The sequence below is a fragment of the Triticum dicoccoides genome, chromosome 3A (assembly GCF_002162155.2).
Source record: "Triticum dicoccoides isolate Atlit2015 ecotype Zavitan chromosome 3A, WEW_v2.0, whole genome shotgun sequence".
Lineage (NCBI taxonomy): Eukaryota > Viridiplantae > Streptophyta > Magnoliopsida > Poales > Poaceae > Triticum > Triticum dicoccoides.
In genome coordinates, this window is record NC_041384.1 from 301,991,195 (window position 1) to 302,006,176 (window position 14,982).

A 14,982-nucleotide genomic window follows, 5' to 3' on the forward strand; every position below is an offset into this window, starting at 1 on the left:
GGATTTTCGAACTGGGACACAAACAAAATTAGGCTAGAAAACGGTGGGGGGGGGTCCAAATTCGTGATCGACGTGGCTCTAGATACCAAGATGTTGTAGGGTGGAACCCTAATTGATGATCTTTCACGAATTGGAGGGGGATCCACGAAGAACACGAAGAAATCACAAGAGGAACACTCAAGAACAAGCCCAATCACACATCCACTAGACTCAAACACAAGAGATTCACAAGGTACAAGAAAAATCAAAGGGAGACAAGATACATGGTAAAGTTCATCCCAAACCCAAGAGGAGATGAGGTCTTGATGATCTAGATAGATCCTTCCCTAGATGGGGTCTTGATATCCACTAGGGATCTTCTCCTAGAGGTCTTGATATCCATTGGAGAGGGTAGATAGGAGCAAAGCTCCACTAGATCATATCATGTACTTTGCTAACCCTAGCAAATGGTCTAGGGACGGAATATATAGGTGCCTGGAGGTGAGGGACGAAGTGGAGGGGCGAAAGGGGCATTCCCCGACCAACTCGCAGGAGGGCCCGTGCGCACGGGCTAAGTGGACCCCGTGGGCACGGGGGTCCCGTGTGCATGGTACATGCCCGTGCGCACGGGGTAGACAACAGCTACGGCGAGGGCCCGTGTGCATGGGGTCCAAGGGGCCGGTGCGCATGGGGTGTCCAGAGAGGCTCTGGATAGCTCGTGCGCACGATATCCGGGGAGGCCGTGCGCACGGGGTCGTCTGGGCACTTCTTCTTCCAGCTGCCGGCCTCCTTCCGTGTAGCCTTCTCATTCCCCCTCTTGTACTTGGCGAGGCTCATCAGCTCCCTCGATGTGGTCAACCTCGATGATGGTGTACATGCCCTCTTGAGCTTGGAGGACTCCTCGATGAATGTGTAGCTCCGCACCTATGTATGCACACGAGGGGTCAAGTAGCATACCATCCTTGAAGGGTACAAGTGGACACGAGTAATGGAGATGATTCACCTTTATATGCATGAAGTAGATGTAGCACGTGTCACTTGGCGAAGGGGCTCTTGACATGGTGATGTCCGTAGGATGCTCCGCATCAGGGTGGCCCGGTCTTCATGAATTGGAGATGGATGTAAGGAAGAAAAACACAAACAAACAAAGATGATTCACTCAACAAGGATAAGATTCACACTCAAGTTGAGTTCTTTGCCAGAAAGAACATCTTGCAGTGCTGCAGAACCAGCTGTTGGAGGGGTGTGTAATGTTCCCTGTGGTGTTGCATTTTGACCACTACCCTGTGCTACTTCAGGAGTACTGGGAGGGTTAGTTCTTGGGGCTGGGAATGTTGTGATGAACTGGGACAGAGATGTTTGTAAATCTCCCAAGGTCTTCTGAATGGATTGGAAATTAGTGTTGACATGCTCTCTGAAATCCAAGAACTCCTGCCTATCATCCTCTCAATTGGACTGCAAAGTTTGCACATCAAGCTGAAGGGACTGCAACTCCAATTGAGAAGTATCCGTGGAACTTGCTGGGCCTCCCATAGTGAGTACACCCTAAAGCCGTGGGGTTTACGCTCTGGCAGAGAACTAAGCACCTCAACTGAAGAAATCAGCGAAACAAAGGAGGAATTTTACCACAGCAAAAGCTACAACCCGATCTTGCTGTTGCTGATCCTGCCACCGTACGCCGCCGCCTGCGCCCGTCGCCTAGGTACACCGGATCTGGGTGCCGCCTCCCAAACCTGCACCCAAATGAGTCGTCGCCATCTGCGCCACCAAGAACACACCGTCGCCGAGATTTGGGAGGGAGGGGAAGGATTTTACAGCTCCTCCAACTTCTCCTCGGCACCCAGATCCAACCACCGCCAAGGACTAAACCAAGATATGATTACCAATTGGCAGACCCGAGTAGAATGGATGAACTAAGTTCACACATTCAGGCTAAGTTTGCATTATCATGGCACTTTCAGAGGAAGGATTTGAGGTTACAAGCACGTTACAAGAGGAACTAGCCAACCAGGAACACTGGCGGCGGAAGGGGGAAACCCTAGAAATGCCTCGATGATCTCCAAGTCTCTAGAGAGGGGGCTTTATAGCCCTATAAATTGGTAAGAGCATGGGAAGTGGCAATGAGAGGGTCATCAAGTGCATTAGAGCATGTGCAATAGGCAATCTCAAGTGCAAGATAATCCAAAGCATAATAGGGTGTGGTGAAAGTATTGTTACACTTAACACAAATGAAAGAGCAATTGTTCAACATACGCGAGGCAACCAAGTGAATCATGTACTCCCTCCTGTCCATATCCATTGTTGTTGATTTAGTACAACCATAATTAATATAGATCAAGGGGAGTGGCAATCAAGAGTGCATAGCATGTGAGAAAAAAAGACATTGTTGCAATCAAACATATGGTAAGTGCTTGGAATCAATAAGTTTGATGCAACACACAAGGTATATATATCAAGAAACATGGAAAAGTGGCAATGACAAATCAGAGCAAAAATTGCTATCATGTGTGCAAGCAATGTGGTCGAAGATGACCAATATGTGTCATGGTACAAACAACACATGTAGTATGATCCACAATAGCCATGCTCAATGTTTTGGGATTCTCAAAAGAGAAGGATGTCACCTTGAATGCTTGTCCTTGTGCGTTCTTCCCAATGTCGATGCACAAGCAAATATGTTGTAGAAGCGTGTCGGTGGAGGGTGTATGTGGCCCGCTCTCAAGAGCTTCGATGGTCACCTCATGGTGAGTAGGACTTGTCGAGTGTTCCAAGGTTCCTACACATGCACACAACAAAGCAAAGAACGTATGCGCATGGTAGATCAACACATCATCCATCATGATGTGTCGCTTCTCTTGCACATAACCATTAGGATCAAAAGTGCATGAATAATTTGATGCAACAATGTTTATATTTATGGCACTAGCTATATTGTGCAAAGAAGGACAATGAGCATGCTTCACATGAAAAATGTCAAAAGCTCCAATTATATATGAGAATGCTATGGGGGCATTCTCATATGGAAGATTAATAGCATGGTTGCACTCAATACATAGAAACATGATAGAGACAACTAAAAGGGACATATGACAACATTCGATAACAATCATGTCCAAAGCATGGAAATAGGTGCCATCGACCGCATGAAAAGAGCAAGTATTAATCATGTCATGTGAGCAAATAGTGGGCATAAGTAATGCACTTGACATATCACAAGCTCTAAAGCAAATCATGGCAAAATCATCGTCATGGTATTGGCGAGATGTCCTATGAAAAGAACAGTTGGTCAACATGACTCTCCCAATACAATCAACATCAATAGCATGGATGAAGGATGGGACATGGTAATAACAAGTAATATCTCCACCAAGCTTGCAAATACACATACAGGCAATAGAGGGGTATATTATGTATAATGCAAATCATGGGTCACAAAGGCATGGCAACGAAATGAAAATGATCGAAGCATGCCATGTGAACATGGTAAATGAGCACAAGATATGTATGGGACAATAACCGAAGAGGTGCGTGAAATCCTTGCGTGAAGAGAAATGGTGGAGAATAAGCACTCCATGGTGACGCACAACTTGGTTGCTCTCTAGAGCTCTTTTTGTCAACTCGTGCGCTTGCGAGGTTGACGAGGAAGTGTGGTACCTACACAACATTGAAAAAGAAACAATGTGTGCACGTGGTATATGTACACATCATCCATCATGATGTGTATGTGCATGCGAGAGCAGTGTCGGAGCTATGTGCAATGCCGAGGGGGCCGCTGCCCCCAGCTGTAGCATATTTACCGAAGGAAGGAAATAAGAGCCATAAATTAAAAGGATTGCTGTCATTTGGCTCCCTAAAGGTGCATATTTTCTCTTTGCCCCCCCCCCCTTTGATTCTCTTCTAGCTCTGCCACTGCGTGAGGGTTAGAACAAACGATGAAATTCTCAAAGAAATTTGATGCACGGTAGAAGAATGACATCCATCATGTATTGATAGTTATTATGCTTAACATGATTGGACGCAAAGGGTAGCAAGTATATGGTGCATCAATATTAATGTTTGTATCATCCATATCAAAGTCAAGCATATTGTGCACACAAATATGGGGAGCATGCAATGCATAGGATGAATCAAATCTCCTAACATGCATGAGGAAACTATGGGGGCTTCCTCATGAGCAATAGTATAGGCATGGTTGCAATCAAGACAAGTGCTATATGGAGAAATTGAACAACATCAAAACTATGCATATTCAAAGCAAGGCGGTCATGGTATGGGGTATGTGAAGAATTGCGCAAATTATGTAAAGGGAGCATGGCAATATCAGCACAACATATGCAAATAGCACTAACCAAGAATTCGTCATCTATGCCATATTCACATATCAAGTTCATTTTAATGGAAATGACATAGTCACTACTAAATGAGCTCAAAGATTTGATATCGGAAATCTCATTCATAGCACATGACAAGGATTGTGGAGTTGCAAACATGATATCACATACGAAATTATCACAAGATATCCTATGGAGCATGGCATCACAACTACTAGTCATCACATACTTATGATCACGCTCATCATGAACGGGTGGCAAATCAAAGCATGTAAAAGGCATAATAGCATGCGACATAGCAAGAGGGGCATTAATATCATGCGAGCAATCCATGTCCGGTAATGGGACAAGAGCATCACCATCACCTATATTATTACCTTTGGAGGTCGAATCATGTGGTGTAGGTGTGGCGGAACGGACCATCTTGTGGTCATCATCGTCGCAGGAGCACGGCGGCGCATCACAGAAAAACAAGATTGCAACAGTGGCAGCCTTGTGCAATGGCTGTTGTGCGTCCTCCAGCGGCGGCCGGGGTGCGACACTGTGGCCGAGGTATAGGACGGGGAGACTAGGGCAACGGCCTCGACAAGGAGGGTGGTGGAACGATGTGCCCGGGCATAGCTTCAAGTTGGTTGCGAGAATGCACGTATGTGCCGGTGTTCGCGGCATGTGGCTAGGCCATGGCATCGGTGAAGGACAATTTGTTGTTGTTGACTTGCGAGGTGTTTGATCCCATAGTTGATGGCTTTCAACGGTGGTGTGTCGGTGTCCTTGGGATGGACGTCCGGCCCGAGGGCGGACACTTGTCGTCTGCTCGACAAGGTTTCCGTTTGTTGATGGGGACGGAGTGCAACAACGCTCCCTCATCGACATCATGCTTGATGGCATCTGCCTCTGTACATATGGAGGATGCCGGGGCAACGGTCCTGGAAATGTGGTGGATGTTACACGTCAGCTCACGATGTTGTGGTGTGACAGTGGTCAGATTAGCGCCGCGACATGGGCGCCCCCCGACGGCAGGGGCCGTCTTTTTTGGTGGGAAGACGTCCCACCCATCAGCTAGCGCAACTATGCCGTATGCAGTGGAGTACTGGCAAAGGTGACTGTCAAGAGACCCGTCATCAAGATGCTGGTTGAAACACCGCTTCATATCCGGGGTGAAAACTCTTGTTCTGGCCTTTACTGGTTGGGCTCAACAGCAACGAACTTGCGTCGTTACTTTGTTCAAGGCGTTGCCTCCTTGTCTGATTTACCGGCTTTTAGTGGTTGGTCTCGGCAACCAGGATGAAAATCCTTGTCCTAACAATGTCGGATGTGGCGACGACGGTGCAAGGACGTGTACCCTTCTTGAAGGCGCTGCTATGGAAGAAGTCGACTTAGTCATAGATGTTTTATTCATTTTTCTTGTAATGGTTATGTTGTAGTTGTCTTAGGTTTGTACTCTACTTAATAATTAATAACAATGGCTGTTTGCATCGCAGTGATGCAGAGGCTACAAAAAAAAAGTGTAGCCACGGCCTGATTCCGGTGCCATCGCTTTGGACCCCATCTCAACGATGGTGGTGAGAAAGAGGAGACGTATGCTTCAGGTGCTTTTAAGGCGAGGCTTAAGCTTCACTTGCTATCACGTGAAGATGCTGGTGATGGTAGCAACCTCATATGGCTCTCCCCATCATGAATTTTTGTAGAATATTCCTCTTCTGGCCGCACCATCCACTTGATACTCCCAACCAAACAGGTGGATGAGGGTCAAAACCATGGATGGCCCCAGCCCACCCTGGCTTATCCCTCAAACGAAACACACCCTAAGTTGTTGTGATGACCTTTTTTCTAAACTAGGAAAAAGGCCCGTGCGTTGCAACGGGAGAATATCAGACTCTAGCCCTGATAATAGTGTCTCAAGACCTTCACTCCTCAGTGACGCGAGCTTCTATCTGGCGGTGCCCAGGAGAGGAACGCTTCAGTGACAAGCGATAACTGGATCGCTAATGAAGACGTGGTGGCATATCGCGCACTACACACATCGTGTACATGTTCTCCACAAGATGATGGCGCAACACCCGCCCATCTGCTGCTCCCGCCGTAGCCAACCGACACATCTTACTCCTGCTGGCACGACCACCAAGCAGAGGGAAGGTGTGGGAAAAATTATTGTCATCTTAATGGTCCACCAAGCACATCTTGTATAAATGTAGCAAAAGGTTAGAGTAGTATTACTGGGAAATTTACTCCCCTTTCATGAACCCATATAGATATAAGTTGATAAAAAACCAAAAATTATGTGTCATGATTTGTAAGCAAATAGCAAGTGGTAGATCATATATGCACTTATTTTAAATGTGTGAGTATATTAGGATGAGTGACACATACACTTATAAAGATATTGCATTTGCCTTTTGGACCTTATGTAATACTCAACGAGTGACTCTACATTCTAAATATGTCTATATACATCCGTATGTAGTTCATATTGAAATCTCTAGAAAGACTTATATTTAGAAACAGAGGGATTATATGGGAGCATGAGTTGGCAATCAGTCCATCCTTTTAGTATGCATTTTATTCGTCCCATCCGCGTTCCTGAAAGTAAAGATATTAGTACGTATTAGTATGTACACATATTGATTTCCATTGGTGAATGGTTTTAGCTCAAGCACATGGACCCATCCTGACCTCTTCCAGAGAAGGCTTATCTCTTCACATCGATACACTTAGACGGCCAACCTTATTCTCTTCTAGGCAGCCACCGCTCTATCTGCTCCTTGTTCGTCAAAGCGGCTGCATGGCCCATATGGCCGCTGGCCGACGTGGAGCGTGTGGCAGGCTGGAGGAGCCTGGGTGTGCTCGGCCTCTGGGTCCACGCCCGCGACCCCGCGTTCATGCGGTCGGTCGGAGGTCGTGCAGACTGCAGCAACCGCGCTGCTCCTGCTCGTTTGAATGTTTGATTCGCGCCCCCCTGTGTGGAGTGCACGGGTCGCCGGCTTCTATGAGACGCTCTAGGGCGCCGGCGCCGAGGGTCTCGCCGCGATGTTCGGGGAGCGGGCCTGGCTTCGGATGCGCCGCCTGCAGTCAGTTCAGGGCCGCCGAGAGGAGCGGCGGCTAGCTCGGCGCCGCGCTTCCCGTAGCTTTGGACGCTGGACTCTCGGCTGCCGTTGTTGTCGTCTGGTTTTCCGCATCCATGGCAATGGAGCGCATGTTCCCGCTCCTCCTCTCTTCACTTCCCCGGCGGCGCCGATTCAGAAGCCAATGTCCCCCATCGAGACCCCCTTACATCTCACCCTATGCATGTTCCGGCGAGGTGGTTGCCTCTGTTCCTCCAAGCTTATCGTCTTGTTTGTCTCCTCGCTTGCGTCGCCATCGGCATCAACCGAGATTCATCCTTCCTTTTTAATAATAGCCCCAAGACATCCCACAATTCCTTCCTTTCAACTATGGAAATCCATAGTTCCTTCCTTTAATACCGTGAAAGACAGCCCACAATTCCGTTTAGCCTCAAGTCTATTCCCACTCTCCTTTTTAGGACGCCCTGCTCATATTGCAGGGAAGCTGTGGTCCTATAAACTGGTAGAATCCTGTCTAAAGCAGCGAGGTGGGATAATTGAACATGTAATATAGATGGCTCAGCTGGTTGCTGCAGCTCTCGACGACAATTGAGGACCCGAGTTCGAACCCTGATGTTGGCCATTTTTTTGTGTGCCTGCGAAAAGGCCCATCCGTGGCCCATTAGAAAAGATCGACAATGCAACAATTTGAGGGCCCAGTGGCGCGCGATGTACGAAAAAGGTGGGGCGGATGGACGGACGAAAACACGGGCGAAATTATGGTGGTAAGAAGCAATAGCCCTTTTATTAGTAGGTATAGATGTGCTGAGATTACCCTTATACATTGTCAGGAGCAAAATGAAAATCTTTAAACCAGCAGCCAGGCAACCATAGCCACTGCTGTTGAAATAGAACACTGCAAGCTTACAACGAATTTCCAATCAAAGATGACAACATAGGTGAAGTATAAAATTTGTAGCACGCCTATTTGCTCTTAGCCTTCCAATCAATAACTGCCACCTCATCACTATGGTTTTCTCATCACCAAGTCATTTAGTCTCTCACGTAGCAGTAACACAAGCTCCTGCCACCTCTCTATCATGGCAAACTGGCAACATCCAAGCCATGGTGTCAATACACCTGTATCAACTCAGGATATTTTATCAACTCCATTGACCCAGCTGACCATTTCTTTCATGGGCACCAACTTGCGGATAAAGAAATAATCTTATGGATCAACTCTTTCCCTATATGTGAGTAAAAATACATTGCAATTTGCATCATCGCTGCCCCTTCCCCCTTCCGATTCATCCATCAGTCAGCTACATATCCTGCATGTCTTGCAAGTGGCTGATGGCTCACATTTATTGCTGGATGCATCATCCTTTGACTACCCTTCCTTTTGCTCCCAGGAAATTCAAGTACAGAACCAACCAATCAGTCAGTACACACAGGTTCTGCCATAGTAGTACATGGCGTGATCACCGCCAGCTGATGGTCTCTATTGGGCGTACTTTGGCGCTGGCTCGAGGATGTCTCCAAGGCCTCGTCGAAGTGGCCATCACTAGCTGCAGAGGTGCCAAGATGCCAATACATTTAAAGCATGTCCTGAAACATCAGAGCACATGACTTGTTTACCAGAATGTCAAGTGCAGTTGCTGAACAGCATCACAACTTTTAGGCTGTTTATAGAAAGCTCAGCGTCTCCGCACGGTTCCTTGAAGCTAACCATTTCGACTTATTTGATCGAAATCTTGCTAGCTCAGTGAGCTTTCTTTATCTGTTTAGTTCAGCTTGTCTTAGCCTACCTTCTGTACATGGATTTTTTTTTCTAGTTCAAAGTTTCTTGGCCTTCCTTTTGTATGACGTTAGAGTGTCTTAGCCTGCCTTAACAGTTAAACCGACTGAAATTACAACTCGTTGATAACTTCTGTAACCATTTCCCAAATTTCTGTCTTTTCTAATTGATGTTGTATGCTCTAGTATAACTTCTGCCACATCAATTACCAGGAATGGGGATTTATGATGCCATGAAATTTTGCAAGGCTGATATCTCAACTGTTTGCTTTGGATTGGCGGCTTCCATGGGTGCATTTTTGTTAGCTGCTGGGACAAAGGGAAAGAGATTTTGCATGCCAAATGCGAGAATTATGATCCATCAGCCATCAGGGGGAGCTGGTGGGAAGGTAGGATTTCCTAATGTAGTTCATTTTTGCAAATAGTTAGTGATGGAATCATGAATTAGCTTGCTAAAAAAACATATGTATGTTTTTTGATTAATGGATGTAGTGTCGTATTATCAAACAGCTTATGTTGAAGTCTGGAAACTAAAATGGCCCAGTACCGATTGAACTAACAAACCTTATTTCTGATACAGTACCTTGACTGTTTCGTGAGGTGTCAAATTTGTGGGGGCATAATCCGTGCATTCCTTATGTGCTTTCAATATATAATAAAGTTTAAAAAATATACACTACAATGTGATGTGACTGAGGCAAACAAGTGTGATTTCAAAGTTAAATTCTTCGAGGTAGATGTGCCAAGAAGAAAGTTATGATCAGTTTGTGTGATATAGAGGGCTATGATCAAAGTTAAACTCTTCGAGGCAGCAGCTTGGTCTGCAAGTGCTCCTCGGCCACAACGCTGCCGCTCCATGTAGCGGTCTCCTCTTCTTCGAGGCTGCCAGAGCAGAATAAGTGTTAGTCATTCACGATTAATACATAAAATATCAAACAAGAGGCAAGGTACTTACACGATGCCTTGGGCGGGTTAAAGCCCAACCTCTACCTCCTTTTCAGAGTGGAGGAGGGCTTTGTCAGCCTGGCACAGCCCGCAGGCTCACCTCCGGCCGCCGTAGAGTGGCTTTGCAGGGACGCTTGGCGGATGGGGACAGCCTCCATGGGTTCCTCGATGCGGATCCCATAGTAGGCTTCCTCTTGTGTGCATTGATAGGAGGGGCCGCCTTCCCTTCGCCAGCCGCGCTAGCGGTAGTTTTCCTCGAAGACTATTCATGACGCTGCCTTCCTAGCACCACTGTTGGACTCGACTTCACCGCCGCCTGCGCCAGCACAGCTTGATGCATGACCGGGGTGGTGCAACATAGCACGAGTCGGCAGTGGAGGGTCAGAGGCAAGACCTTTGAAAGTCCATGGGAGTAAAAACCAAGTCAGAGTTTGATGGAGGAAGCAAAAATCAATCGAAGGAAAAAATACTTGCCTGTGGCGGTGGATTGACTGTGTTGAACCCATGACGTCCCTCATCGAGCACGTAGAGGTGGTCGTGGTCCTCGTTGGGGATCTCCAAGAAGTTAGCGATCCTAGCTTTGACGGCCTCCTTGTCCGTAGGAGTGCTGATCATTGTATTAGGGTCTTCCTAACTAGGATATTTTGGTATGCAGTCGTACCTGACCCTTAGGGGCCGGATTCGGCGACACAGAAATGCCATTAGGAGTGTATACACGGTCACTCCCTCTTTTAGCTGCTTGATCTTGAGGAGTACCTTGGTCGCTGGCTTCTCGACAAGTAGTCCCTTGGCTCCGAAGGAGTCATGGTGAACTCTGGCAGACTTGGAGTCCCGTTGGCGATGTAGAACCAGGTGGCCCGCCAATTCTTCACCGACTTGTTCACAGTATACTCCAAAATACTCTATCTTGATGTCTGTCTTGTCCCCTAGATCCAACCGGATCTGGAAGATAGCGCCATCACAAACGTTCGTCTTGTCCACTTGGGGCTGCGGCTTCACGCAGGCGCGCCAAAAGTTGAAGTGGGGGCGGATGCTGATGAGGCAATTGCAAGACGTGATGAAGATCGCCACATGGAGGATCGAGCTGAGGTTGAGATTGTGCAGCTCCAACATGTTGAAGAAGGGCAGCCCCCGCAAGTTGTGCACGGGCTACGAATGGTCATAGACGGTGGTTGCGGTGGAGAAGCCGCCTCGTCGGGGCGAGGTGCCGAAGCAGCAATTCCTTGTGCAGAGTGCTGTAGGGTCAAAATCGCCAGCGATAGAAGCCTGGTGGAGGTCAACATCGTGGATGCTCAAGGTGGACTCCTTGAAGTTCGACGCCATGAAGTCCAGAAGGTCGAGTGTCTCCCACGGGATAACTTCCTCCTTGCAGTCCCAAAGCGGCTCCTTGATCTGGAACTCGAATTGCTCCTCGCCCTTGCTGCAGCGCATCCGAGCGGAGCAAGAGTTGGGTGGTGAGAGCGCGGGATTTGGTGGAAGCCAAAATCTCGAAGCTTGCTAATGCAATGCGAGGAAGACCCAGGCAAGAGCAATGGAGCGCGGTAAAAGGTAAAAATCCCCTCTTTGTTATCCATGACCAAAGACATTGAAGCGTCTGTCACCGATTGTTTGCCATGTGCCCCACTATTTCTCCGAAACATCCCATGACGTGCGAAGATCGAGGAGGTTAATGGGCATGCATGGCAACCGCTGACGTCACACACAATTGGCATGTCTCTTGGTGCTCCTTTGACCAACATTGACTTGTTTCAATTAGACCTGGTGACTCTTAGAGCTCCCGTTTGCTTGGAACGGGCTTAGACCAGTTCAATCTATTCAAGCCCGACCCTGGGGTGTCACGCGCCGTCGTTCGCTTTGATTGAACTTGGACTAACGGAGCACCTTTGGCGGGGACATAGATGCCAGTGCATCACCCTGACGACAATTAGTTCGCCAGAGCAACAACTCTGATAAAACGCAGATTTCAAAGTTGAGCTCTAATAGCTATGCAAATTTCAGGGCACCCTAATGGTGGTTAAATCGCCAGAGCCTCGCTCCGATGACGTCAAACTTTCGGAGCGTAGCTCTAAAGGTACGAGAATAGCTCTGCCTGTTCGGAAAACCATTGGTGGCAACCCACCAAGGGTTCTACAACAGTCTTGGAAAGCTCTCCTGTGAAGGGAATCCATAGTGTCTGCTCCCCTACGAGCGAAAGGTTAGACGACAACAAATTTGACCAAGAAGCATTTTGACTTCAATTTTGGTTAGGATGAGAGTTCTTAGGTTATCCCTCCCATAGGCTCTTGCTAGCAACATGATCGACTACTACGCTAGATACCTTGCAGGAGTTCTGTCTGAATTCATGGCGTGCTCAGGATAATTGGTGAGAATAAAGTCAGACGATTAACTTGTTACTCACATAACGGCCGCGGGCTTCTTCGTCCGAGGATAGAGGTTGTTTAGACCTATGAATTACTAATCATCTTATTTCATGAACTTCTTGAGCTCATCAAGGCTAGTCTGCCGATCGACGATTCTAAACCTCAGTTTAGATGAAGTATCAACAACTGAGATCTTGAAGAGCTTTGGGGCTACTGACAATTCCATGCCCCAGAGGACAGAAGAAGCCCAACAACCACAGGGTGCCCCAACTTTATTCCTTGGACTCCTCTGGCAATACAGGGCGCATCGCCACCTTGGTGGGCAAGACAAGAACTTTGCTACGTATCTAGCCAGTTCTTCTGTATTTAGGCATATACTAACCGACTTGGGAATCCTATCAACCTAGCCACGACATATAAGGCGTGGCAGTTACCCCCCCCCCCCCATACAAACCCTAGTTCTCATACGAGGCGAGATCATCAATACAGACAAGCAAGAAGTAGAATATTACCTCGACCGAAGGGCGTGAACTTGGGTAAATCTTCCTCATGTGCACCATCCGGATCTCCGACACCAGCGCTACCCCTAGATGGATATTGTCAGGAAAATACCAGGACAAGATCGGACATTGACAACGCTCGGTGTTGTGTTACCTCTTGGGCGCATTGGCTCGGAGCCGGATCCGGCTGGTGGGTCCAATAGTTTGAGGCTGCTTTGTTGGCGTCATCTAGCAAAGATGGAGTTGAGCGACTTGTGTGGCAATGATGGTGGTGACGAGCGGAATTGGGTCGCGGTATGACCTCTGTCGTTGATCGCTTGTTGGTCTTTTGGGTTGTCCGTGCAATGTTCTTGTCGTGTAGCGGTGAAGTCAGAGCTACAGGTGTTGCGGGCAGCATTGCGCCAACTATGCCTCGAGAAAGGCGGTTTTCTTGTATGACGATCTCTAGCACAAAGTTTGCAGTTTTCTGATACGAGGCTCATCGTTGAAGTCGGAGCTGCCTTGTCCTCGACGTGTTGAGTCCTATCACTAGCGTTTGTGGCCTGTTGATTGTTTTTTCGTAGTACGGCTTCACACAGTTGTTGTTGTCGGTAACAAAGTTTGAGTCACTTGCTCAAGGAGTGATGATGATGTGTGCTATCTTAGTGGTATTTCTATCCTCGATGGTGTGTATGTGTTGTTTCTGTTGTGTGCTCGGTCGGCTGATGGTGTCCTTGAGACTGTCATGTTCCGTGACGCTCAGCGAGGGCGGGTGTATCGGTTTTAGCCTTGTTTTGGTAATTAACTACGGTCATCTTCATGTACACCTCAACATCTCTCCAAGCCCCAAGTAGACCTAGCATGAGAGCTCATGCATGTGCCATTGCATATCAGCTCAATCGAGCTTGGCATGAATATCCATAGGACTTGGTTACTACCTCATCGTGGAACCACGTGTGTCTTTAGGTACATGGATGACCCCGCCAAGGATCTAAGGAACCTCGCGAAGTCTGAGAAGAGGAGCTAGAAGGGCACATGGAAGGAGGGGCCCAACAACTGGAAGAAGAAGCGACGCACAGACGACCCCGTGCGCACGACCCCTCTGGACCCCGTGCGCACGAGCTATCCAGAGACTTTCTGGATACCCCGTGCGCACGGCCCCCCTAGACCCCATGCGCACAGGCACCCGCTGGAGCTGCTGACCTCCCTGTGCGCACGGGCCTGTACTGTGCACACGGGACCCCGTGTCCACGGGGGTACTTTAGCTCGTGCGCATGGGCCTGCCCGTGAGCTGAACGGGGAATGCCCCTTTTACCCTTCCACTTTGTCCCTCACCTCCAGCCACCTATATATTCCGTACCTAGGTCATTTGTTAGGGTTAGCAAAGGATATGATATAATTTAGAGAGAGTTTTTCTCATCTACCTCTTCCTTGGATCAAGACCTCCTAAGGGAGAAGGATCCCCATCATAGGATCATCAAGACCTCCTATGGGAAAAGGATCTCTCTAGATCATCAAGACCTCATGTCCTCTTGGATTTGGGATGAACCTTACCATGTATCCTTGTTCCCTTTGATTGTTCATGTACCTCATGGATCTTATGTGTTTGTTAATCTAGTTGATGTGTGATTGTGCTTGTTCTTGAGTGTTCCTCTTGTGATTTCTCCACATTCCTCCCTGTGTTCTTCGTGGATTTCCCCTCCAATTCGTGAAATATCACCAATTAGGGTCTCCACCCTGCATCATCTTGGATCAGAGCTTAGGTTCTCGCAAATTTGGAGTCTACCTCCTTCATTTTGTAGCCTAATTTTGTTTGTTTTTGTCCCAATTTGAAAATCCCCACCAAAAATAGTCTCACCAATTTTTTTGCCATTTGTTGGTTCTTGTGAGATTTTGTTGTGTTTGATCCACAATTTTGTTGTTTGGCAAGTAGATCTTGGCCTTCCCCATCTCCCTACCATGAAATTCACCCCCAAAATTTCTTTTCCCCTTCAAATCTGTGGTTCAAATCGTGAAATTTAAGCCACCCCTATGCCCACGGCCCCCGAAA

The 14,982-nt window shown here is 47.7% G+C and overlaps 1 protein-coding gene across 1 annotated transcript in view; it reads left to right on the forward strand.

Annotated features, from left to right (window-relative positions):
* The window catches only part of LOC119268103 (ATP-dependent Clp protease proteolytic subunit 3, chloroplastic-like), a 32,983-nt gene that overhangs the window by 14,959 nt on the left and 3,042 nt on the right, over positions 1-14,982 (forward strand). Inside the window, exon 3 of the mRNA XM_037549612.1 lies at positions 9,362-9,537. Coding sequence (XP_037405509.1) covers positions 9,362-9,537 — 176 coding nt within the window. The remainder of the gene's footprint in view (positions 1-9,361; positions 9,538-14,982) is intronic.